The following is a 24,728-nucleotide window of genomic DNA, read 5'->3' as shown; positions in this document are numbered from 1 at the left end:
ACAGTCAATAAACATTATTCACTGATTTGGTATTTATGAATTTATCTACTATCTGAAATCTATTTGTTACCCCAAAATCAATACTTGTGGTGATTTTGTAGACACATGCAGAGCCTGGTGAAAAACCAGAGTCCCCAACCCCAACATACACTTCCGCAGTTGAGGCTGAACAAGGGGAGGTCACCCATGCTTTTTTGTTTCAGCTTTCAGACTGTAAAAAAGAGTCCTTTTCAGAGTCTACTTAGTATCACATTTTCACATTTTGACGCTTTTCTTTGGTGATTTTGCATTTAAAATGCCCCCTAGCGTAGTACCAGAGTGCTGTCTTATTATCCTAAGCATGAGAAGGCTATGATGTACCCTAAGGAGAAAATACCTGTGTTAGGTAAGCTTCCTTTTCTGCATGAGTTACAGGGTCTTTCTTGGCTGCAAGTTCAATGTTAACAAACCAACAATCCACATTAAATAAGGTGTCTTGAGGCAGGAACACACATAAAACCAGGTTATGTACCAACCAGCTAACAAATATGTGACCAGAGGCTCGTAGGAACCTAATCCTGTATTTCCTATGGGAGCAACAGTTCAGGATTAGACAATTCAGTGTTTGAGGAGACTTTATATAACAGAACAATGTGAATGAGGATCAACTGTAGTTACAAAAGCACAAGATGCTACTTCAGTGAAGGAGAGGAGACACGATTATACAAAACACAGAGCTCTCGATGGTCGAGGGCTGAGTAATTCAGTACACTGGATAGCAGTCAAACACACTCACACTTTACAACGGGCCTGATTTCGGTGTACAACTTTTCACTGTAGATTTAGGTTTTGTTTTACTGTTAGAGTTCTCCACCTGCCAAGAGAAGCCTCCTGCAGGAGTGTTTACTCGGGAAACATCTGGGGTAGATTTCTACACTCAGCTTTGTTCCCCTAGACTCCGCCTACAGGACCCATTCTGTACAGAAGCCATTTCCATGGAGCCGGTGCCTCCCGAAACCTCTAAATCTAGGAAACCTGCTTTTCTGAAACAACCTGCTTTTTAAATTTTATTATCACTTTAACTGTTTTCTTTCAGGGCTTCCACCATTAGACCCTTAACTTGAACTGTTTATAAAAGAAAGACCAAAGCCCATTTTTCCACATTTTTGTGACAGACTTGTCTCAGAATTAACAGACAGGCATCAAATGTGGGAGTGTCCTGTGAGAGCCACCGGCTGGAGAGTCACAGTCTGAGATTCTCACTTTAGGAGAATGCCTGGCAGGGTGGGATGCTGGATGCTCAGCAGGGGTTGGGGGACTCCTGCTGTCATCCGAATAAGCAGTGATGAGGCTCCACTGAAGCCACATCAGAGCAGGAGGAGGACAGAAGGAGGCAGTGCGGGTGAGAGAATTTGAAATAAGAGCTGATGGATTAAATATACAGAATAACGAATTAGGTTTTCTGCAAATGTGTGTCATATGCCAGGATCACTGTGTTTGCTTTGAGCACACCCAAGTCTCCTACAGTGTACCGTTCAGCTGTTTTTCTCCCAGTTCCCTCGAAGGTGACGCTCGGAGACATTCGTTTAGATAGAGCCCAGCCATCCTAGCACCATCCTCAGGAAATAAGGACCAGCACCTGAAGACCCCAGGCCTGACTTTAACACGGCAACTCAGAGACCACCGTCTCTCACAACCCACAAGGTATCTGAACTAAACCAAAAGGATTATCTTCGTGATCCTTGGGTGCCATGACCAAGGCCAAAGCACTGACAGGAACAAACCAAGGCACGTAATCCTGTCACAAAGTGGAACCTTAACCGCCAGCTTTGTAAAGGGCTGGTTTTCCCCTCATTGTTGCCGCTCCTCTGATGAAGGTTCGTCTGACAATTTAGTGACTTCATCCAACCTTTCAACATCTCAGCGCCACTAACCCTGCTCAGGAATAAGTGACCTCAGAGAAACCTTCCTAAAAAGGGAACATATTCCTCTAAAAGTCTTCATTTTTTCTCCTTTTACTATAAATACGCTCTCAAGAAAAGCATTTTCCTAGGATACATTGAAAAGCACGTGAAACTTCGTTTTAGCTTTTACTGGATGGTCACAGCAATTCTGATAAATTTCCTGATTTACCTGATGCACTGACTGCTGGAAAGCTTAGTAATTTCCGAATACAAAAGAAAATCATACATAAACACAGATAGGCATGGATGGCAGGGATCAGGTCCTCATGTCAGCAGACAGACACACGAGGCATTGAGAAGATGGTACAGAGGCCTGAGGAAGGTGGCAATAAGCCGAGAGTGAAGGCGATGGGTTGGAAACCTTGAACTTAAACTCTAAGGCGCCAAACAGAACTCAGTAAGTTAAGAAATTATTAACAGTTGATCCTCAACTTGCCTTCATGTAGTTTATAAATTCCGAATGGAGCACATCTGTTCCGTGGGAAAACTGGCCTCTGTCTTCTCCTGAGTTGTCATTGTCACTCACAAGCGAAGGCGCTGGCTGAAATTCCTGATGAAATCCCCCTGTTAGGAAAATAAAAAGAGAGAGACAAAGCATGATTTAATAAACAGATGAACAAAAACACAGATGACTCTAAAATACATCATCTAGCTTCCCAATCTTCTCCCCGATCTCTTCTGGAGGCATATGGTCACCCAAGTTTTATCTTCCCTATCGGATGTGAGGACAAGGTGAAAAAAAGAGAAAGAAGGGGAATAAAAGTAAAAGAAATAGAAAACCCCAAATCCAATCATCAAGGCCTCTTGATCTAAAGCAGTGGGATGGGTGGGGTGGGAGGAAGGTCCAAGCGGGAGGGGATATAGGTACACGAATAGCTGATTCACTTCATTGTGCAGCAGGATCTAACACAACTCTGTAAAACAATTACCCTCCAAATAGTAACATTTTTAAAAGTCACAGCCTCTTTATGGTTTAGTTTCGTATGACAGAATCTGCTGTAATTTTTTTTTAAGGAACAGAGAAGACAAAAACATAAAAGTGGACTTTTTTGCACTCCCAGCAACATGTGACAAGTAAGTATTTCAAATTCAAAATTCAGTGAACAGTTACTGAGCAACTACTAAATAAATGGCAGGTATAATGCTAAACATTCTAGGAATTTGAAAAACTAGTGAACATGGTAAGAAAGTGTGGGAAAGGACAAAAGTAAGGACCCAAAATCATAACATGAAAAGTGACTATGATGAGGGCCATATGGAGGGGAAAGCGCTGTCTGTCAGAGCTCATCCAACCGGACTGGGCTCTAGATGCTGCAGGACAGGAACAAGGAGCAAAGGTGGATCTCTTCCAGCTGCTCTAGACGCTGGAAAGAACCAAGGAGGACCACATCACCTTCAAGGATTTCTGCCTGCCTGCTAAGTTGCTTCAGTCGTTTCTGACTCTTTGCGACCCCAACGAGTCCTAGCCCACCAGGCTCCTCTGTCCATGGGATTCCCCAGGCAAGAATACTGGAGGGGTCGCCATGCCTTCCTCCAGGAGATCTTCCCCACCCAGAGACTGAACCCATGTCTTATGTCTCTTGCATTTGCAGGTGAGTTCTTTACCACTAGTGCCACCTGGGAAGACCTCAAAGACTTCTAGCCAGCAAAAAACAGCCACTTCTAGAACAGAGGGAACAGTTAGAACTGGACATGGAACAACAGACTGGTTCCAAATTGGGAAAGGAGTACGTCAAGGCTGTATATTGTCACCCTGCTTATTGAACTTATATGCAGAGTACATCATGCAAAATGCTGGGCTGGATGAAGCACAAGCTGGAATCAAGATTGCCGGGAGAAACATTAAAAACCTCAGATATGCAGATGACACCACCCTTATGGCAGAAAGTGAAGAGAAACTAAAGAGCCTCTTGATGAAAGTGAAAGAGGAGAGTGAAAAAACTGGCTTAAAACACAATATTCAAAAAACTAAGATCATGGCATCCAGTCCCATCACTTCATGGCAAATAGATGGCGAAACAATGAAAACAGTGACAGACTTTCTTTCCTTGGGCTCCAAAATCACTGCACATAGTGACTGAAGCCATGAAATTAAAAGATGCTTGCTCCTTGGAAGAAAACCTATGACAAACCTAGACAGCATATTAAAAAGCAGAGACATTACTTTGCCGACAAATGTCCATCTAGTCAAAGTTATGTTTTTTCCAGTAGTCATGTATGGATGTGAGAGGTGGACCATAAAGAAAGCTGAGTGCCAAAGAACTGATGCTTTTGAACTGTGGTGTTTGAGAAGACTCTTGAGAGTCCCTTGGACTACAAGGAGATCAAAGCAGTCAATCCTAAAGGAAATCAGTCCTGAATAGAAGGACTGATGCTGAAGCTGAAGCTCCAATACTTTGGCCACCTGATGCGAAGAGCTGACTCACTGGAAAAGACCCTGACGCTGGGAAAGATTGAGGCAGGAGGAGAAGGGGATGACAGAGGATGAGATGGATGGATGGCATCAATGACTCGATAAACATGAATTTGAGTAAACTCCAGGAGATGGTGAAGGACAGGGAAGCCTGGTGTGCTACAGTCCATGGGGTTGCAAAGTTGGACACGACTGAGTGACTGAACTGAACCGAACTTCCTCAGCTATAGATAGAGTGCTTAGAGTATCCATGTCAGAGTTTTGAATTTTAAATGAGATCACCATCACAGATTAGCCAGTGCCTGCTGCATATGAAATGCTCAATAAACAGTAACTACTGTATTATTGTTGCCATATTTCTACATATTTTAAACACAGCATTTGGAACTTAAAAACAAGCACTTTCGCCAGACTTCCCTAGTGGTCAGTGGCTAGGACTCCATGTCCCCAATGCAGCGTCCAGGGTTTGATCTCTGGTAGGGGAAATGGATCCTGATGCCACAACTAAGAGTTTATATGCCACAACGAAATCCTACATGCCACAACAAAGATGGGAGATCCCCAGGGTCCCAACTAAGACAAGTGCAGCCAAATAACTGAACGCTATTGAAAACAAAACAATCATTTTCTTCCCATCCTTCCTTCTCAGACCTTGAACTGGGCTAAGGCGATGGCAGGAGTCCTCCTTCATTTGCTCTTCTTCCATGATGTTTGACATTGGCACATTGAGACTAACGGCGTCTTCATCAGAAGGCTGAAAAGAAACGAGGCACTGTCTGATTCAAGGGAGAAGTGTTATCAAGGCAGATTAAGAGAATGTTTTGTGATCAAAAAAAAAAGTACTGTGATTCTCACAAATGTAGTACTGATTAAAAGAGACCAAAGGACAATGCCACTAAAATATAAATTCAAAGACCGGCAAAATTAATCTATGGTGTTTGAAGTCTGGATAGCGGCTGCTCTTGGGTTGGGGGTGAGTGCATGAGGAGGTCTTCCTGGGTGGCTGGTACAGTTCTCTTTCTCTAACTAGGAACTGTTTGTATGAGTGTGCTCGCTTGTTCAAAATTCATCAAGCTAACACACACATACTTCTCTGTACGTACGTTTTGATTTGAAAATTTTTCAGGTACCTAATGATATTTTCTAATCTAAGAGTCAGGACGCTGAGAAGGACTGGATAACACCTGATAGAATAAAGAAATAACTGGAAATCCACTACCAAGCTAGCCCTAAGTCTAATCGATCGCTATCATGGTAACGGTGCTCTGAGATCTGACAACAATACTGATTTACTAAAAGCACATTAAGGTTTCATGAGGCCAAATACAGAGAGCAGGCAGCCAACCCCTGAAACACCTCATTTATTCACAGTGCATCTTACACATAACATCAAGCTTCAGTTTATTTCCCTGTTTAGGTAGAGGAAGCTGTTTTAAATATAGTTTAAATATAGTACTTAAAAGGAACATGGGTTCTGTGCAATTTTCAGAATAATGCTTCTATTTAGTAATCAGACTTGGTTCTCCCTTGGGCTCTTGTTTCCCACACTAACTGATGAAGCTTGTTCAGATAATCTATGATTCTGTCACACGTGAAACATGAAGCCTCATGTATTTTCCTATGTCTCCACTTTAGCTTCACTATTTCGTGAAAAGCTTTTCCAATCACAGGGATCAGGAACCCCCACAACTTCAGGTGACTGTGGCTTGCTCCTAAACTCCCGAGGCTGTGACTTGTACCACACCGTGTTCGTCTTACTTTTGGACACACGCACAGACTGTTCAGAAACTGGCAGAAAACAAACGTGCATTTCATTCCTTACCCAGCTCCTTACTGGGCCTCACATTTGTTTTCTGCTTGTTTATCTGAGTAACAAATGTTAAAATTAATCGGACAATGGCAACAGCCAAAGAGGGGATGAGGTGTGAATTCTGAACCCCACAAGGAGATATTAAGTAGGGAGCAAGATTGACTGACCACAGATGATAACATATTCGCCAAATAAAGTGAAAATAGAAAGTTACATAGAATAATTCAGAACCTTTATCCGTGTAAAACACACATTTCTTGGAGGTGTTCTCAGGTAATGAGACTGCCATGTGCAATAAACAGGAAGACAAAAAGCTAATGAGAAATGTGCACACTTTATTCTATTGAACATAATCTTTTCTGCAGTCCTTCCTTCTAACCCTCCTCCCACCTTTAAAAACTTAGCAAAATTCCAAGATATGCATCTAGTTAAAAAGGAGAAAATAAACCCTTGGCCTCCTTTTAGAATATTAGCATCCTACTTATACTAAGTGGGAACAAAAGGATAATGAAGTTCTTTGTTTAATGTTTTATTAATGAACTTAATTATCCCTAGAAGACAGACAAAGGATAAAGCAGAGTCTGTTTTAATTTAATAGAAAATAAGCTCGGGTGAGTAATTTCTGAAACAATGGGCTATTTCAGGGGACTTATGAGTTTTAATACAGCTAAGGGAGCTGAATTAAATAAAACTTGCAAAGCAATGTGTTGAGTATTTTTTCCCCCACGGAACCACAGTAAACTACTCATGTAGGTTCATAAGGGTAATTTCACATGTAGGTTCATAAGGGTAATTTCATTTTATAGATATTAGCCTTCTTTTTCTGCCTATAAACTCTTCTTCCTTTTGAAATATTCTATATTAGAAAAATATTAAGGCATACTAATTTTTAATATATTGCCTTATGAAATATTTTGTGGGAAATAAATTTAAATATCTTAGCTACATATTAAATCTCAAATGCCTAAAGAGAACAGGGAAAAGGCAATTTTCCTGGATTTATATATACAAAGAGTAAAAATTCAGATTTCTTAGAGTAACTGAGGTACTAATCACATCTTAAAAGAGTATTATCAGTCGCTAAATCGTGTTTGACTCTTTTGTGACTTCATGGACTGTAGCCCACCAGGCTCCTCTGTCCATGGAGTTCTCTAGGCAAGAATACTGGAGTGGATGGCCATTTCCTTCTCCAGGGGATCTTCCCGACCCAGGAATCAAACCCATTTCTCCTGCATTGGCAGGCTATTCTTTATCACTGGGCCACCAGGGAAGCCAAAGAGTATTACAATGGTTCATAATTCAATAACCACAAAAACTCAGTGTGTGAGTGTGTACGCATGTGTCGCTCAGTCCAACTCAGTAAATTCCCTCAAAAAGGGAAGGCATCATGATGTGTGTGTGTGTGTGTGCATGTGTGTGTGAAGGCATCATGATACATCCACCCCTATCCCAGCTGTCCCTCTTAGGTCTGCTGGTCAAGAAACCTCATGTAATTTATTAGTGAAAGGGTTTGGGAACCTAACAAACTAAATATATATAAAATGTTCTAAATGAGTTATTTATAACCACTTTACAAAACTCTAGTGTGGGAGGCCTCTTAAGTCACAAATCACCAAACTTTTATCAAATACTATCTGAAAAGAACACAATTTAAGAATTTCCGAAAAACAAATATTGCTGTAAAAATTACGGCTACTCAAAAATGCATTTCCTGTGGGGAAAATGCAATGTACATTTGATTGCTTAACATTTATGCAGGCGTATTAACAGCTTTTTCCTAAGTTACTCTGTCATTTAAAAACAAACACTGATATTTATAAAAATACTTCCTGGGTACTTGCACACCACTTAGTCATTTTATAATATTTATTAAGCATGCAAGAATATTCTGGACAATGTAAGGAGGGTGGGAGGAGGGGAAGGAGACATTTACAAAATACTAAAGATGCAGAAAAAACTAACAACAGTTAATATTTATAGAACACTTGGAAAATTTCAAATAACTTTCACAAACTTTATCACATGTTCTCAAGCAATTGCCTTTATCCAAGAGTCCAGTGAATGCAAGTAGATATACCTAGAGGCACAGAAGGAAAAGAATCTGATCCCGAACTTTACCTCTGTGGCAGATAATCGCTTGTCTCCGTTATCACTCCCAACGCCCGAATCAGAATCCTTCTTGCTGGGTTATACGCCATCGATATTGAATTCATTTAGAAAAGAATCAAAATGACAAAGTTCAAAACAACATATATCAACTTATATCAAAATAATGACTTTGCTATATAAATTTTTATTATTATCCAAAGGCAACAAATCAGGTGAATATTAAAGGATATTAAGATAAGGCCCAACTTGGGCTTCCCTCATAGCTTAGTCGGTAAAGAATCTGCCTGCAATGCAGGAAACCCGGGTTCGATTCCTGTGTCAGGAAGATCCCCTGGAGAAGGAAATGGCAACCCACTCCAGTATTCTTGCATGGAAAATCCCATGGACAGAGGAGCCTGGCAGGCTACAGTCCCTGGGGTTGCAAGAGTTGGACACAACTTAGCAACTAAACCACCACCACCAAGACAAGACCCTAATGAAAATCAGATACTTGAATGGTCTGTTGGACAATTTTTAAATTAAATTAATTAGTTAATTTATTTTTGGCCTGACCACCGACACATGAGATCTTAGTTCCCTGACTGGGGATTGAACCAGCAACTCCTGCATTGGAAGAGCAGAGTCTTACCACTGGACCACAAGCTGTACTGTCTAAATAGAATGTAAAATAAATTCCTTGTGTCCGGAGTTTCATGGATTTACATTCTACCTGAGCGGCCCATTTTTTAATCAGATAACAAATTTTCTTATTTTATTAATTCTAGCATATAAAAAAGTAAAATCTGTCAGTTGCTCTTACCTCTTATGTTATGAAATGTCCTAACTTTCAATAATTCTGTAAACTTTTATCCAGTGACTAAATAAATTTGATAGTATGTTTAAAACAATAAAATAATACTTCTTTTAAGCATTGTATAAAGGTATCATTAAGGTAGGCTGAGATCTTAAGTCACTGTATTTACTTTTTAGTAAAAAGTTCAGGAAATATTTCTGCAATGAATACATCTCAAAAACAACCTGCATGTCTACAAGTGTGTTCAGTACGAGAATTCTGTTCTCTGAAAATTCAAGGCCCAATTTATGCCACAAAACGGTCAAGGACACACGAAATGATTCTAAAGTTCCCATTCTAAACAGAAAATGGCAAAAACCATGCACAGTGCATTTTTAAAAGACAATTAAAAAAATAAAGCCTGCACTATTTCTGAACAATGTTACAGTAGCACAGTAAAAATTAACTTAGAAAACCGTGTCTCAGTTTGATACATCTGTTCGAACTGCTAAGTAAAATATACATACATTTATATTATAGATCCTATCTATAAGGCTATACATAAACAGATGTGTATATACATGTGCGCACACACATAGGCAGCACTCAAGAAGGACTGATTATTGATTAGGAGAAGGTAGATGAGATTGAAAGATGACAAAATATTATCAACATGATCAATTTTCCCTTTCTTATTCCAAAAGTGGCTGAGATCTGACGTATTTTACTGGGAGTGTGTTGGGCTAAACAAATTCTAAATGGGGCTTCCAGTCGAGGGTTGTCATACTCACCCGTCTTCCACCTGCTGGTGTAAGTGTGGCCTTTCCATGGTGTGGAGATAAAGGGAGTCTGTTGTCTTAATCTGGCATGCTTGGATGCTCAGATATTTGAATATATGCACTTTGCCCTTGGTGCAAATCTAAGGAAAAATTAATAATAAGTAGCTCCTTTTTTAAAGACAAAACAAAATGCAAACATCAGACATCTCACTCCGTATGTCTTAGTTTTTGCATTTTCACTTTAAGTAATATGTCAACAGCGATCAACAAACTTGATGTCTCCAAAACAGGTAAGATTTTAAGGCAATCATCTCCTCAAATTCTACCTGAATAGCAAACTGTGCTCAAGAAAGTTCTTGTTTCTTTGCACTAAATTGCAAAATTTTAACAGAAATATATTTATGTAAAAATAGTGTAAAACGTATGTATGTCATATGACTGACCTAGAAATGTTCCAATTCTGAAAGCATGTACATTTAATTTTGTTGTCACATAGTTTAATATTTGAGCTTGAATCTTGTCTCTAAATAACTGACAGTTGTATTTTAAAATGGTCAAACTCCATTTTTCAGCTAACTTTAAAGACTCTATTACTCCTTTCATAAACCATACACTCCATGAAAAAAGTTTCAAACGCACGCACAAATGATCAATACAACTGAGTAAGTGAAATAATCAAACATCATAATTCTGGAGTTGCAGTGACCAGAACAGCGAGGTCAATGCTGGTAAACAATCTGACGTCAAGAAGATGACATATTGTAGTCAGATGTACCCGAGGTTTCAGTTTTTAAAACACTGTGACTGTTTATGATCATGTCTCACACATTAATTCTGCAGAATATTAAAAAAAAATGGTTCTGCTGAGAGTTGCTTAGATGCTACTGATAGCATACCCCACTGCCCCCAGCAGCAACAACTTTGCTGTGAGACGCCTCACCTGTGCTGGAGGAGACTGCAAAGGGTTATTCTCAAGCAGTAATACTTGCAGCTGTTTCATCTCTCTAAAACAAATGGGAATCACGAGCACTTTATTGCAGGAAAAGTCAAACTTTACCAAGGGAAGATCTACTAGTTCTAAAAGAACAGGGAAAAAAAAAGAAAAGAAAAAAACTCAGAAAGCAACAAGATTAAGTGGCTGAACATTCAAAAAAGTTTCTGCTTATCAGGAAATATACCATTTAGCATAATTAAAATCAAGTTGTGCATGAAGAATATACATTATGTTGATATTGCATTGACCAAAAAGTCCGTTTGGGTTTAAGCAAAACTAAAAAACATGCTTTTCATTTTCATCAAGAACTTTATTGAACAACATACTCAGGAACCAAACAAACTTTTTGGCCAGCTCAATATAACATTTTACTAAAGAAGAGAGGAAAGCTTTCACTGGGGGCCCAAAAGTTTTAATTTATTGTTAGTTCTGATAAGAGCTGCAAATGCTATACATGTACAACATCTATTGTTTAAAAAGGCCTTTTTTCCAGCAAAACAATCACATAAGCCACACCACACCAAGACATGCTTATGTTTTAACTTCCAACTGTTTTCAAACAGCTTGCTAGCTTATGAATAACACGCTAATTATAACATATCCTTATGTATTCTGTGTATGTGGGTTGGCAGAATCTCAGAACAAGTTACTAAAAATATGTTCATGATTGTTTAACACCACTTTAAAAAATAAATGCTATCAAATTTGGAATTTTGCAACAGACCCTGTAATTCTGATTTGATTAGGCTTTATTCTACTGCTTTAAAAGAGGTCTTCTGTAGCTCCACAAACAAGACAGAACATTATATTTAGCATAAAATCCCCACCCAGTGGCATAGCAAACACTCAGTAATTTCAAGCATTCCAACCGACATTGGCAGCTGCAAGAAACAAACTCAAATATATTCCATAGAGCAAAGAGGCTGAGCAATGCCAGACATGTAGGGTGACACGGGGCAAATCACTAAGATCTCTGTACGAGAGGCGACAGAGGGTTCATTTCAGAACGGGCCTCACCACGTTTGTTATGAAATCTGGTAAGGGATGATACGCAGTGCTTTCAAATATTCAAGGAGTTCTCAAGCAGATGAAGGTCAGGGACTATAGGAAGAAGAGGAACCAAAGGCAGGACCTTGAGAAAGTATTCTTAATAACACTATCCCTCCACTCCCCCTGTACTGCCTGAGGGTTTTCACATTACTCAGCTAGACTACTTCATGTTCCACCAACAGAAGCTTAGCAACCCATCCCTTTTCTGAAGTCAGCTTGCTCTGGGTGTGGAGGGACATTCCCTCTTTCATACCTTAGTGAACTGCTCTATATTAAAGAAAAGAGTTATGAGACTGAAATGCTGGGACAGTGAACAGGGTCATTGCTCATCAGCTCCCAAACTCAGGTCATGATAGGCAGGCAGTTGTGTAAGAGAAACCCAGGATGTGTATGTTTTTTAACTGGAATATAGTTGATTTACAAAGCTGTATTTCAGGTGTACAGCAAAGCAATTCGGTTATACATACATATGTATGTACGTATAAGACCCTGATGCTGGGAACGATTGAAGGCAAAGGAGAACGGGGCAGCAGAGGATGAGACTGGTTAGATAGCATCGCTGACTCAATGGACGTGAATTTGAGCAAACTCTGGGAGATGGTGGAGGACAGGAGAGCCTGACATGCTGCAGTCCCTGGGCTCACAAAGAGTCAGAAACGACTTAGTGACTGAACAACTACTATATATATTTGTTTTTTTCAGACTCTTTTCCTTTATAGTTTATTGCAAGATATTGAATATATCTTCCCTGTGCTATAGAGCAGGGCTCTGTTGTTTATCTATTTTATATATAACAGTGTGTATCTGCTAGTCCCAAACTCCTAATTAATCTTCTGGTAACCCTAAGTTTCTTTTTTTATGTCTGTGAGTTTATTTCTGTTCTGTAAATAAATTCATTTGTATCTTCTTTTAGATTCCACATATAAAAGCGTTATCATAAGGTATTTGTACTTCTCTGTCTGACTTCTCTAATCTCTAGGTTCATCCATGGTGCTGCTAACGACATTATTTCATTCTTATTCGTGGCTGAGTAATATCCCATCATATATATGCACCACATCTTCTTTATCCATTCATCTGTTGGTGGACAGTTAGATTGCTTCCATGTCTTGGCTATAGTACATAGTACTGCTGTGAACATTAGGGTGCATATATCTTTTCTAATCAGGAAATCTAATTCAAGCTGGATGTGTATTTTTTTAAATTGCCCCCAAGGAATTCTCTGCTCAAACCCATCTCTCTGATCAATAGCAGGATAAGTGACCTTCCCCAGGCCTCACTTGTCCCAGCTGCTTTGATGAAGTGCTTGGACAGCAGTGGGAGGTAGGTAGGAGGTGAGCCCTGGGACTGCATGGAATCATGAAACTTAAAAGGAAGAGCTCTTTCCACTTCATAGTTTGTTTCTAAAAACAGAGCTGAGAATTAGGAGGACTATATATAAAAAGAATATCTCTTTGCTGTAACTTCCAGTAATATGAATCCATCTCTCCAATGGTTGACTCGACTCTCATCAAGTTAGCTTGGCAAATCAGGACGAAGTTTAACCGGACTCTGGCTCTTCAACAAATTGCCACTTAAAATGAAGACTTTTAAGCAAGAGTAGGAGAAGGAAATGGCAACCCACTCCAGTGTTCTTGCCTGGAGAACCACAGGGACAGGGGAGCCTGGTGGGCTGCCGTCTATCGGGTCACACAGAGTCAGACACGACTAAAGTGACTTAGTAGCAGCAGCAGCAGCAGAGAGAAGATACAGCAGAAGGGGAAAGAAGGTAACTTAAAGTAAAAGATGGGTTTTATAATGACTATTCCTTTTAGTGCCTGTGGGGGACACAATTACCATTTTAGTTTAGGAATGCAAGAACCCGACAGTTTCACAAGGAAATGGAAGAGAAAATGGTAACTCTGCTCAGAAAAGGTCAAAAGAATAGGAAAAGGGGTGGTAAGAAATAACAAAGAACAATGAATCCCACTGCTCTCTGTCCACTGCAAAGAGAAGCAATGAATGACTGCCTTAACACTCTTGTCTGTTCTGGTCCCGGAAAGTACAAAGTCAGAGTCTCCCCGCTGCATTAGGAAAAACACCATAAAACTGATCTGGGCAATAAGGCCACAAACGTTTCCCCTCCTCCTCAGATTGAAAGTATATGAGGAGGGATACGAAAGAGGAAAAGTGAGTGAGTAAATACTAAAAGTCTTTAAATTCACTGCCTCAGAGCATTATCAATGCTCTTTTGTTAACAGAGTTCTCCAGAGTGAAGCAAAAGACACTTGATATTCAGGAAATTATTTTTTAAAAAAAGATTTTCCAGTAAACTAAAGCTTTAGCTCTTGGTGTTTATTAAAATATGGAACCTGAGAAAACACAATTATGGAAAGCATAGGAATTTGTAACCGTTCTTTTTAGAAGGAGTGTTTTTAAGTTAAGAGAGAGCAAGGAACAGTGTCAGAAACAAATCTCTTGATTTTACAGATGCACTTTCTTCCCTCATGTTTCTATTACAGAAAACTGTTAAATGATTAAATTAAAAAAAAAAGAGTTCAATAATTAGTGATGATTTCTCAATAATTAACATAAGAGCTTAAGTTTAAATGAAAGTTTTCCTTAATGCTATGAAAGGTTATATGCTTACAGATTTGCTGTCTATATAATAAGTTTTTCGTTTGTACTCGCTCAAACCAAGGAAACAATTTCATCCATTGAGAAGTAGAACTGCATAATGACAAAATGAAAAATCACTGTTTTTATGCCAAGTCATCTCAGGTAATAAAGTAATAAATCTTTATGCTTGGTTTCTAATGTTCCTTCTTTAAAATACTAGTCAGGATGAGAAAGGTGAAGATGGAAGATAACACTAAAAGCAGATGACATTTTATAAAGTTCTTTCTCTTTCATGAGCTCCATTTTCTTGCTCTGAATAACGAAGCATTTCAAGCCAAAGATCATGAAACAGGAACAGAATAATAAAAATCAGGCAGTTCTAAAATAGCTGTGTGAGGGTCAGATTAACCAAATGCTGTTTCCAAATAAACATTTTAGCTTTGAGGTATATTTGCAAATGTAAATTTGCAATTGGGCATGGCTAGTGTGCTCATATGAAAAATGACAGAAATCAGTGTCATCTTGGAAAACTAGAATACGTTCTGGAGAAACCATTCAACATCACATCGTTCATCAACTCATCCCTGACTCAGGTCCAAATGAGGATCCCCAAATGTGAAATTCAGATCCAGTACCACCTACAAGGCTGCTTATCAAAGTTCTTAATGGCCTAACACTTCTGAATATATATATCTTTAATTTTTTATTTACTTTTATTATATTGAAGTAAAGTTGACTGACAATTGTTTTGTATTGAGTATCTTTTTACTTGAACTTCAACACAACATCATATCAGAGGGCATAATATGGAAGCCCAGAGACGCAGAGAAACGTTTGCCTGAGTCTGTCTCCTAGGCGGTGCTATCTGCAGGGCTCTGAGTTCGTGCTGTGTCTTTGGGGACCTGAGTCTCTAGAGCCATCCTTGTTCCAAGTTTCAAGAAATTCATCAAAACAACCAGAGCTGAGGGTCCAAATTTCACTTCAGGGGGCACACCCTTGCCTGAAGCATGGATCCAAGACATCCTTGCTCCAGGCTTCAAGAAATTCTTCAAAACCACCAGAGCTAGGGGTCCAAATTTCACTTCAGCAGAGGCACACCCTGGCCTGAAGCACGGATCTGAGACACAAGGTGAATCCTGGACCTGCAGGACCAAGCACAGCAGCTAACTGTTGGCTGGACAGTTGAGGACATCACACATCCACACCAACAGCAACTCATGCTGCCTCCTGATAGTAGCTGGATTCTGTGCCCCCCAAACTCCTATGTTGGAACCGTGACCCCCATCCCAAGTTCCTCAGAATGTAACTGTATTTGGAGGCAGGCAGGGCCTTTAAGGGGTAAGTGAGTTAATGGGGTTATCAGGTAAGAAGGGTCCTAACCCAATATGATGGGTGTCCTCACAAGAAGAGGAGGTTAGGACACACACAGCGGGAAGTCGGCATGAAAACACAGGGAGAAGATGGCCCCCTGCAAGCCAAGGAGAGAGGCCTCTGAAGAGACAAAACCAACCAACACTACGATCTCAGACTCACAGCTTCCAAACTGCAGGAAAATACATTTCCATTGTTTAAGTCACTCAGTCCTTGGGACTTTGTTATGGGAATCTGAGCAAATTACCACCACACACACACACACACACACACACACACACACGGCTTTATACGGGGGGATGATTTTGTTACTGAAACCCTTGACTAAAATTACAACGTGAATGTAACTTCTCTGTTATCTACACATGAAATTCAAATTATAATTAATAGGTACATACAAACATGACTGGATTTACCTTCACAGAGGTTATTAAAAAACAATAAAAGGCTTCTGTTTGATTCCTTTTCCCCTCTATTTTTTTTTTTTTACCTTGTGGTAAAACTTTAAGGTAATTCCTTCTGACATTCAGTTCTCGTAGGGATTTCAGTTGCCCTATCTGCTGAGGCAGGGCTGTGATCTCATTGCAGCTGACATCCTGCATCGCAAACAAAAAGAGAAACAATAAAGGCCTTTCGCTGGGAAATCAAGCATTTCAGGGGAAATCTCCTTAAGGTATTTAAATATTAGGATAACTGTACAGGTACATTTATATATTGGTTTCCAGGTCCGAGGCCAAGTGAGGCTCATCACAGAGAAAAAGAAGACAGTACAATGTTTTTATTAAAAACATCCTCTGGGGAGAGAAAAGGTGAAAAGAGGCATGTTAGTAGCCTTTTGTAGCTACTCTTGGGCTGCTGCATTTACATGCTTCAGTCTTACTTAATTCTCACAACAAATCCATGGGACAATATTACTGGCCTAATATGCACAGATCAGAAAAATGAGGCCCAGGAAAGTTCTGTCAATTGTCCAAGGCTTGCAGAGTAAACACTCAGAACCAATTCCCAACCCACTGTTCAGCCACTACCCTACCTCACCAGAGGCTCACAATTTACAGTGTATAACTATGTATATTAATGCATTGTTTAGATATGTTATTTATTTTAAATGTAATTCTTATCAGAAGGCTGAAAACTTTGGACTGGAACATGTTTATAAACATTTACAAGCAAGACTGTGGAGGATGGAGACTGTGTCTTCTCTGCCTTGGAAAAAATAATACTCCACTGGTAATCAACAAAGGTCCATCTAGTCAAAGCTATGGTTTTTCCAATAATCATGTATGGATGTGAGAATTGGACTATAAAGAAAGCTGAGCACAGAAGAATTAACGCTTTTGAACTGTGGTGTTGGAGAAGACTCTTGAGAGTCCCTTGGACTGCAAGGAGAGCCAACCAGTCAATCCTAAAGGATATCAGTCCTAAATATTCATTAGAAGCATTGGTGCTAAAGCTGAAACTCCAATCCTTTGGCCACCTGATGCGAAGAACTGACTCATTGGAAAAGACCCTGATGCTGGGAAAGATTGAAGGCGGGAGGAGAAGGGGACAACAGAGGATGAGATGGTTGGATGGCATCACCGATGCGACAGATAGGAGTTTGAGTAAGCTCCAGGAGTTGGTGATGGACAGGGAAGCCTGGTGTGCTGCAGTCCATGGGGTCGCAAAGAGTCAGATACAACTGAGCAACTGAACTAAACTGAATCATTGATTAGAACCACCTCGACACATGCAAAATGGTGGCCATGATATCTTTAATCTTCTATCGTATTATCATCCCTAATCCCACTCTTCCTCTTGTCCCTGGCAGCTCTGCCCTGCTCTGCCCTGCCCTCCACCTCCCTCACCCCAGCCACCCACTTAGTCCAGACTAGCAGCATCTCTCAGCCAGACACTATAATGGTCTCCTGGTTGTCTGCAAGCATCCAGCTCCTCCTTGGATCCATCCTTCACACAGTGAAGATTTACAGCCTGAACTTCACCGTGTCCTCCACCAGCTCAAACATCTGCAGCAGCTCCTTAGAAACTTTAGGATAAAGTACCAAGCTCAAAACCACTCAATTGTTTGCCTCCTCCTGTAAGCCCGCGAGCTCCTAGATGGAAGAGACTATTTCTTAGCCACTTTGATCTCCTGGTGCCAAGCAGAATGCCAGGTAGAAAGTACAAGATCAGTAAATATTGGATAAAACGTCTTAAACTGCTTTATGTTGATGCTCCATGATGCTGCAGTTTATTCTGTCTCTGGCTGGGAGCCCAGGAGGCCCCAATACACACACCAAACTTCTTGAAGGTCTTGCTTGGTGTCACAGAACCATAGGTATATTTGGACTACAAATGATCCCAGTGAGATCAAGTCTGTAAACATCCCACACCACTGCTGAATCTATAAAAAACTCCCCCTTCACTCTTCCTTTTAGAAGGAACAAAGCCTTGTTTCATAATCACTTATATGAGAGGAACTCATTGACCAGTTCCCTGAAACCCCCAGGCTCTGTGTAAGAGCAGGGCTGCACAGAGCACAGTGGATCGCTGTCCTCTGATCCCATCTCTTTTCAATATCCTCAGGTGACCTGCCAATCTGTCATGGTCATGAAGGTGTTACATGGATATCACTTGATGAAAAGGAATAACATCACTCCTACTGAAGGCATTTAAGCTGTGATCTATGAAGTCTGGGCACACACACTGGAATCAGCCCACTCAGCGGTCTGACTTGGGGTAGAGGTGGGGGGCTGTCATGTGATAGGTTAAGGACATTAGATGTTTGATGGCATCACCCCCAAGCTGGCTGTTGCTGCATTGCTTCTGGCCCAGAAAAGTCACGCCAAATTTTATGAAAGGCTTCCCTGATGTTTAAAAAAAAAAACCCACAAGCACATCTGCAGAGACATAAAAGTCTAAGGAAGTAATTACATAAAGGAGGTCTAGAGATTGGCTCAGTCACTCTTACACCCTCACTGAGTCAGTAAATTATTCTGCCTTTCTGAATATACTTCCATGTATGAGAAGTAAAAAGTGAAATGCCATCTTTTTCCGATTACTACAGCACCTCATCAGCCATAGAAGTCAATAACCAAACCCGTGTTTTATCTTTCTTTGCTTCAACCAAGTTACAAATTCTCAAGAAGTGCCATTTTAAAATCTAAGAGCCTTCACACAAATGGCACACAGGTGAGCCCTAGAAATATATGAAATTAAATTATTTTATTGGACTCAGGATCAGGCACAGTCAGATTGTTGATGGCTGACAGGAAGGGAAGGTCATGGAGGAAGAATTAGTGAGATTATTTTCCACCTTTAAGGAGAATTTATGATGACAGCTGAAATGTTTTTATAAGTCTGTGAATGATAGCATGAGAAAGATACTTTTGCAGAATATGGGAACTGCAGATTTTTCTATGTGAAACTGATGACTTTGAGGTTTCAAACACATGATTTTTAAAAAATCTTTCTCTTAAAACAAGAGAGGTGGGAAGGGCAAGCCAAGAGAAACTAGATATATTTAGGCAGCATTATGAAATAGTCTGAGATAAAATGCATTTTTATTCAATTTTTTTCTGTATACTATATTCACCTTGCACATTGTTGATTGCCGCTGGTTAAGTCATGAAATTAAGAGTCTGCTGTTTCCCTAAGCTTCCCTAAATATAATTTAGGGAAGGAAATTACTTCCAAATATATGTTGGAAGTAATTTTTCCGACATGTATTTCTAAATGGCTTTATCAAAGAAAGTAGACTCCACTCAGTTATATTTAAATACTTACTTACCAGCAGGGGAAATGCTTTCTTAATTTATTTTTTTAAAGAACTTCACATAATGTTAACAACAAGCTTTTCCTTCTAACTTACAAGACAGGACATCTGTAGACCATTAGAAACACAAAGTCCAATTGTCCATTCACATTTTGAAGGGTATATGGTGAAGGTCACATTATTTTAATAATACTCTGCACTGCCACCAGTTACTTCCTGTTCTGCCAAAATAACGAGGGGAAAGCGAGAGAAAGACTTTTCACTCTTGTATGATCTATACTGCAAAACTGTGCTAACCTCTTCCTTCTCAGCTACTAAACTCTGCCCAGTTTTAAAGAGGTTATGAATTCTGTCACAAAAGTAAAACCACATAGGTAATTATGTCTTAATTAGTTGGGGAATGAGGAGGAGGACAGAGAGGAAAATAGTCTAGATGTTTTTGGATAAGATACTTCAGGTTAGAAACTGAAAAAGCAACATTCCTAGAATAGCTTGGTTCTTTAGAACATGTCTTTCCCCACTTGGTCTAAAAGAAAGTATGTTTTTTGTTTTTGTTTTTTTTAGGGGGGAGAGTTCATTTTTAAAAGATATGATTTAAAAAATACATTTAAAAAATAAACATTAATGCCCCATATTGCTTCAGTAGTGATAATTTATCAAGTTATAAGTTCCAGATCCAGGAGCTTCTTCAGCTAATCAAATGAATCCCTTCTGAATTGCCTCTTAGCCCTAAGCTATGTCTCGCAGAATAATTACTGCAAGCTATAGAGAAACCATATACTTAGCATTATAATATTGAAAATATACAGAAAGGCCCAAAAGCAAGAATCTTAAATGTGTCATAAATATTTAAATCTATTCTTTTTGAAACAGAAATGAATCTAATCATTATGTATTACATAATCACATAAACACTCAAACTCAAGTCTTATGGGCCAGCCAATTTTCTCATTTAGATTAAAAAAACAAAGAACATCAGAACTCCAGCAATGACTTAAAATACACGTATTTTCCACTGGTTTAATCAAAATGCTCCAAAGCAACCCAAAGAAAGACTTTATAAGTTAAGATTCTCATTTATCACAACCCTTCTGGGCAATTACCAAAAAAGTCTCTAGAAGGGTTAGAAGCATGTTCAAGATTAACACATTTTAGCTGACTGACTGCTAGTTGCAAACTTACCTTCAGAATGCAAAAATGACAAGGATTTAAAATATTAGCGTAGGTTCAAGATTATTAAAGCAGGAAAGGTTCATTTTCAGAATATAACATTTTTAGAAAGACTAGACCTGTTTTTTCAAGTTGTAACTTTTAATGAAAGCCAATATAATTAAGTGTGTCAAGACGATTTTTGGTTAGAAAAGGTTTCCAGGGAGACCAGGCTACGCTGCAAAACTACTTGTGGGATTCTTATGAGCTATCTCCCCGACTCTTGGGTTTTCAAAATTTTAGTGTTGTTATACTATGGCTTAAGTCATATTTTAAAATCTTGCTCTTTATTTAACAGAAGAAAATGTGAACATCCTAACAGGAAATACAAGCTATTAATATTACTGGCCTCCCATGATGTGGCCACGGCCTTTCGTGGAAATGTCTTTGGTGTGACTCCCACTGTGCAACTTGAGGGCAATATCTTAACCTCTCTGTTCCTATGTAAAAAGAAGAGATGAGATTATAGACCACTCTAGTTTCCTTACAACATCAGGAAAATCCTTCTACCACATTAGAAATAATGAAGAAATCTGTTGAAAGATAGATTACTTAACTGACTTAGGAGTAATGTCAATTTTGATTTTTTAGCAATCAAAAATCTAAAAGCCTGTAGTAAGAACTTTTTAAAACAAATTGGTATGTTCATTTAAATTCAAAATTTTTTCAAGCAACCTCTGGTATGATAAATTATTACCTCTCAACACTTACCGAGAGTCTCTTTCTAGTATAAAACTCTAGTTCACACCCTTCCACGTTCCCACAAACACATACCTCACCCCCCGGCTCTCCATAAGAAATGCAGAGGTAGAAGCTACAGAAGGGACCTTGAACAGGCCTTGGTTCTCCAATTCTCTAACAGAAACCAGAGGGGCTGGGAGGCATCTGCAGAGACTAGGAAAGGACCTAGGATTTGATTAGACGTGAATTCCTGTCTCCATTACATCTACCTCAGAGACCGGCATGCTGCACAGAAAAACAATAAAGAAGAGATTTTCCTTAGAAGCTGCTCAATACATCCTGTGTCTACTTTATCCTTGAATTCCAACTCTCCACACAACCACACATTTCACACACAAAAAAAGAGGGGGAAAAAAAACAATAGTGTGTCTAACTCAGGGCCAGAAAATGCACCATCTAGTCAGTTATTACCTGAGCCAGACACTGTGAGTTTTGGGGTTGAAAAAGCAGGTTTCTAAAACAGTGGTATTATGTTCTCTTACGTGAAGCTAAGCACCGGAAGACAATTTTCACCCAGAGCATGAAGATAGGACTGAGGAAAACCAAACGAGAGACGGACCACCTGTGGACCCCAGTGAGCCAGCACAATCGGAGAACCAGCGAGACCAAAGTGAAAGTGACAGTGAAGTCGCTCAGTCGTGTCCAATTCTTAGCGACCCCATGGACTGCAGCCTACCAGGCTCCTCTGTCCATGGGATTTTCCAGGCAAGAGTACTGGAGTGGGGTGCCACTGCCTTCTCCAGGAGATCTTCCCGACCCAGGGATCAAACCCGGGTCTCCCGCATTGTAGGCAGATGCTTTACCATCTAAGCCACCAGGGAAGATAGTGACCTTTGACAAATACCCCATAAAAGATTCTCAAATTATTGTGTTCTTAGTGTGCCTGTCTTCTTCAGAGCCATCTGTTAATTATAACATGGCTTCATACAATATTTCCCACCAAATATTTAACACACCTTATCCTTCAGGTATGATCTGACAAGTAAAAACACACACACACACACAACAAAAGACAAGTTTGAAGGATCTTTAAGAATAAAGTGATGTTTAGCTAACTCAAGAGAGGTCTATTGACCCTTGTGCCTGGCTTGTGGCTCCTCAAGGAGGAAACTCTCACAGACACTGTCCATTTGTACCACACCCTGTTTTGTAACATTTTCCCTGCTGTTCATGGCCTGCCACAACTTTAATGGGAAAACCACTGCAAGCTGAAACAGGGAAGCTCCACAGAAAGAAACCACGGCTTCTCTCCACGAGAGGTTTGCAATCCAGATGAGGGCCCGGTGAGCTCAGCCGCCGTTGTGCCGTGCAAAGGTTTCAGTTTTCACTCCTGCTTCACCACATCGTAGCCCCATGCCTTTGGGTAAGTAATTCTGAAACCCAAACTTGTCTGTGAAAGGGAGACAGGATATCCACCTTGCTGGGCGATTGTCAAGATCGAATGAGAGAACACATGTCAAATATACCCAGCGAAGTGTGTGGCATACAATGTAAGTGCTCAGTAAATGCCAGTGCGGTGTATCTGTCCCTGATAGAAAGAACACGCAAATATAAAGACTTAACAAAGGAACAGAGACAGCTACAGCTCTAAGGAGACAAGCAATACAGAAGTAATGCAGTGCCCAAGGAGGTCAAAAAGTCCTACATCATTCCCATCAGTTTGTGCTTTGAGGCACAAACTCAATAGAGCTTAGGCTCAGGCTCCCTAAGTTTTCCAGCACCTGAAACGATGCGTTAATCCATCCTGGCCTCTCCTGTGGATTTAAGAAAAAAGAAAAATCTCAGAAGTACTTCTTAATTGAAAGTCTTCAGGGAAGGAGGAAAAATTGCTTATCCATATCTTTGCACAATCACTAAATGCCAATGCTTTGTGTTTTAAGATTCTTAGGTAACTGATATATTCAGGAAGGTAAGATACTGTATTTCAACTCCAACCCCTCTCAAAAATCAGAGAGGGCACCTCCTTTCTTACAGATGGCCACAGTGCTATCATTTTTGTCTTTTAAGCCAACAATGACTCTTGGAAGAGAAGAGTTTACAACTCAGTTTAGGATACTCTTTGAGTCTAACATGAACATTTTCAAAATATTTCTTCCAAAATAGTTAAACAATGCTCAGAGCCTAAAAATAAACTGTGAGATTTTTATCAGCACTTAGGTGGCTTCATGTAGCCTGAATGCTTGGGGAGCTCCCAAAATTTTCTTTTTTTTTTTTGCAAGTTGGTTACTATGTAAGGGAGCCTCCCATGCAATTCCAGAATCATTTCAGGCTCCCCAGGGAATTTTTTTTCCCAACTGATAGCTAAAAATCCTCTGATGTGGTTACCTGTAGTATCAGTACTATTTTAAGCAAAGAGATAGGAAAGATAAATAAGAACTGATGGCAACCAGTCATTTTTAGTCTGTGACCTTAAGCAAGGCCAGTCACCCTTTGTGATTAAATAATGGCAACTTATTAAATATTCATCAACTTTGCAAATAAATGCTTTTTGCAAAGATCATGCTTGCTCATAGAGCAGAAAGAACACGGAATACAGGGTTGCCCATGAAGGGTGACCATGAGCCGCATGTGGCTACTGGCCAAGAGAAGTGTGGCCAGTCCAACCTATGATGTGCTGCGGGTGGGAAATACACAGTTGACCTTAAAAGCTTAGGATGAAAGAAAGGCTGTAAAATATCTCATCCATTTTATATTGTAGAGATGCTGAAACAATATTTTGGCTATCTAAGGTTAACTAAAATATGCTGTAAAGATGACTTTCACTTGCTTCTGTTCTTTTAATGTGGCTACTAGTACCCTTAAAATGACATTTGCAGAAGAACAAATATTGTGTGATATCACTTATATGTGGAAACCAAAAAAAAAAAAAAAAAGGTATAAGTGAATTTATTTACAAAACAGAAATAGAGTCACACATGTAAAAAACAGTCTTATGATTACCAAGGGGGAAAGGGGAGGATGGATAAACTGGAAGACTGGGACTGGGATAGGTACACACTACTAAATATAATATAGATAACTAATAAGGTCCTTCTGTACAGCACAGGGAACTCTACTCAGTACTCTGTAATGACCTATAATAGGAAAAGAACCTTAAAAAAGAGTGGATATATGTATAGCTGATTCACTTTGCCATACAGCAAAAAGTAGTAAATCAACTATATCCCAATTTTTTTTTTTTTTAA

At 39.6% G+C, this 24,728-nt stretch overlaps 1 protein-coding gene across 1 annotated transcript in view; it reads right to left on the bottom strand.

Moving 5' to 3' along the window:
- The window catches only part of LRCH1 (leucine-rich repeats and calponin homology (CH) domain containing 1), a 133,727-nt gene that overhangs the window by 54,842 nt on the left and 54,157 nt on the right, over positions 1 to 24,728 (bottom strand). Inside the window, exons 4-9 of the mRNA XM_010854641.1 lie at positions 16,330 to 16,435; positions 10,767 to 10,903; positions 9,839 to 9,966; positions 8,285 to 8,348; positions 5,008 to 5,110; positions 2,380 to 2,507 (exon numbers count right to left, since the gene is read on the bottom strand). Of these exons, the coding sequence (XP_010852943.1) occupies positions 2,380 to 2,507; positions 5,008 to 5,110; positions 8,285 to 8,348; positions 9,839 to 9,966; positions 10,767 to 10,903; positions 16,330 to 16,435 (666 nt within the window). The remainder of the gene's footprint in view (positions 1 to 2,379; positions 2,508 to 5,007; positions 5,111 to 8,284; positions 8,349 to 9,838; positions 9,967 to 10,766; positions 10,904 to 16,329; positions 16,436 to 24,728) is intronic.

The sequence above is a fragment of the Bison bison genome, unplaced genomic scaffold (assembly GCF_000754665.1).
Source record: "Bison bison bison isolate TAMUID 2011002044 unplaced genomic scaffold, Bison_UMD1.0 scf7180017864345, whole genome shotgun sequence".
Taxonomy (NCBI): Eukaryota; Metazoa; Chordata; class Mammalia; order Artiodactyla; family Bovidae; genus Bison; species Bison bison.
Note: the sequence above shows the minus strand (reverse complement) of the source record. Positions and strands in the feature narration are given on the sequence as shown.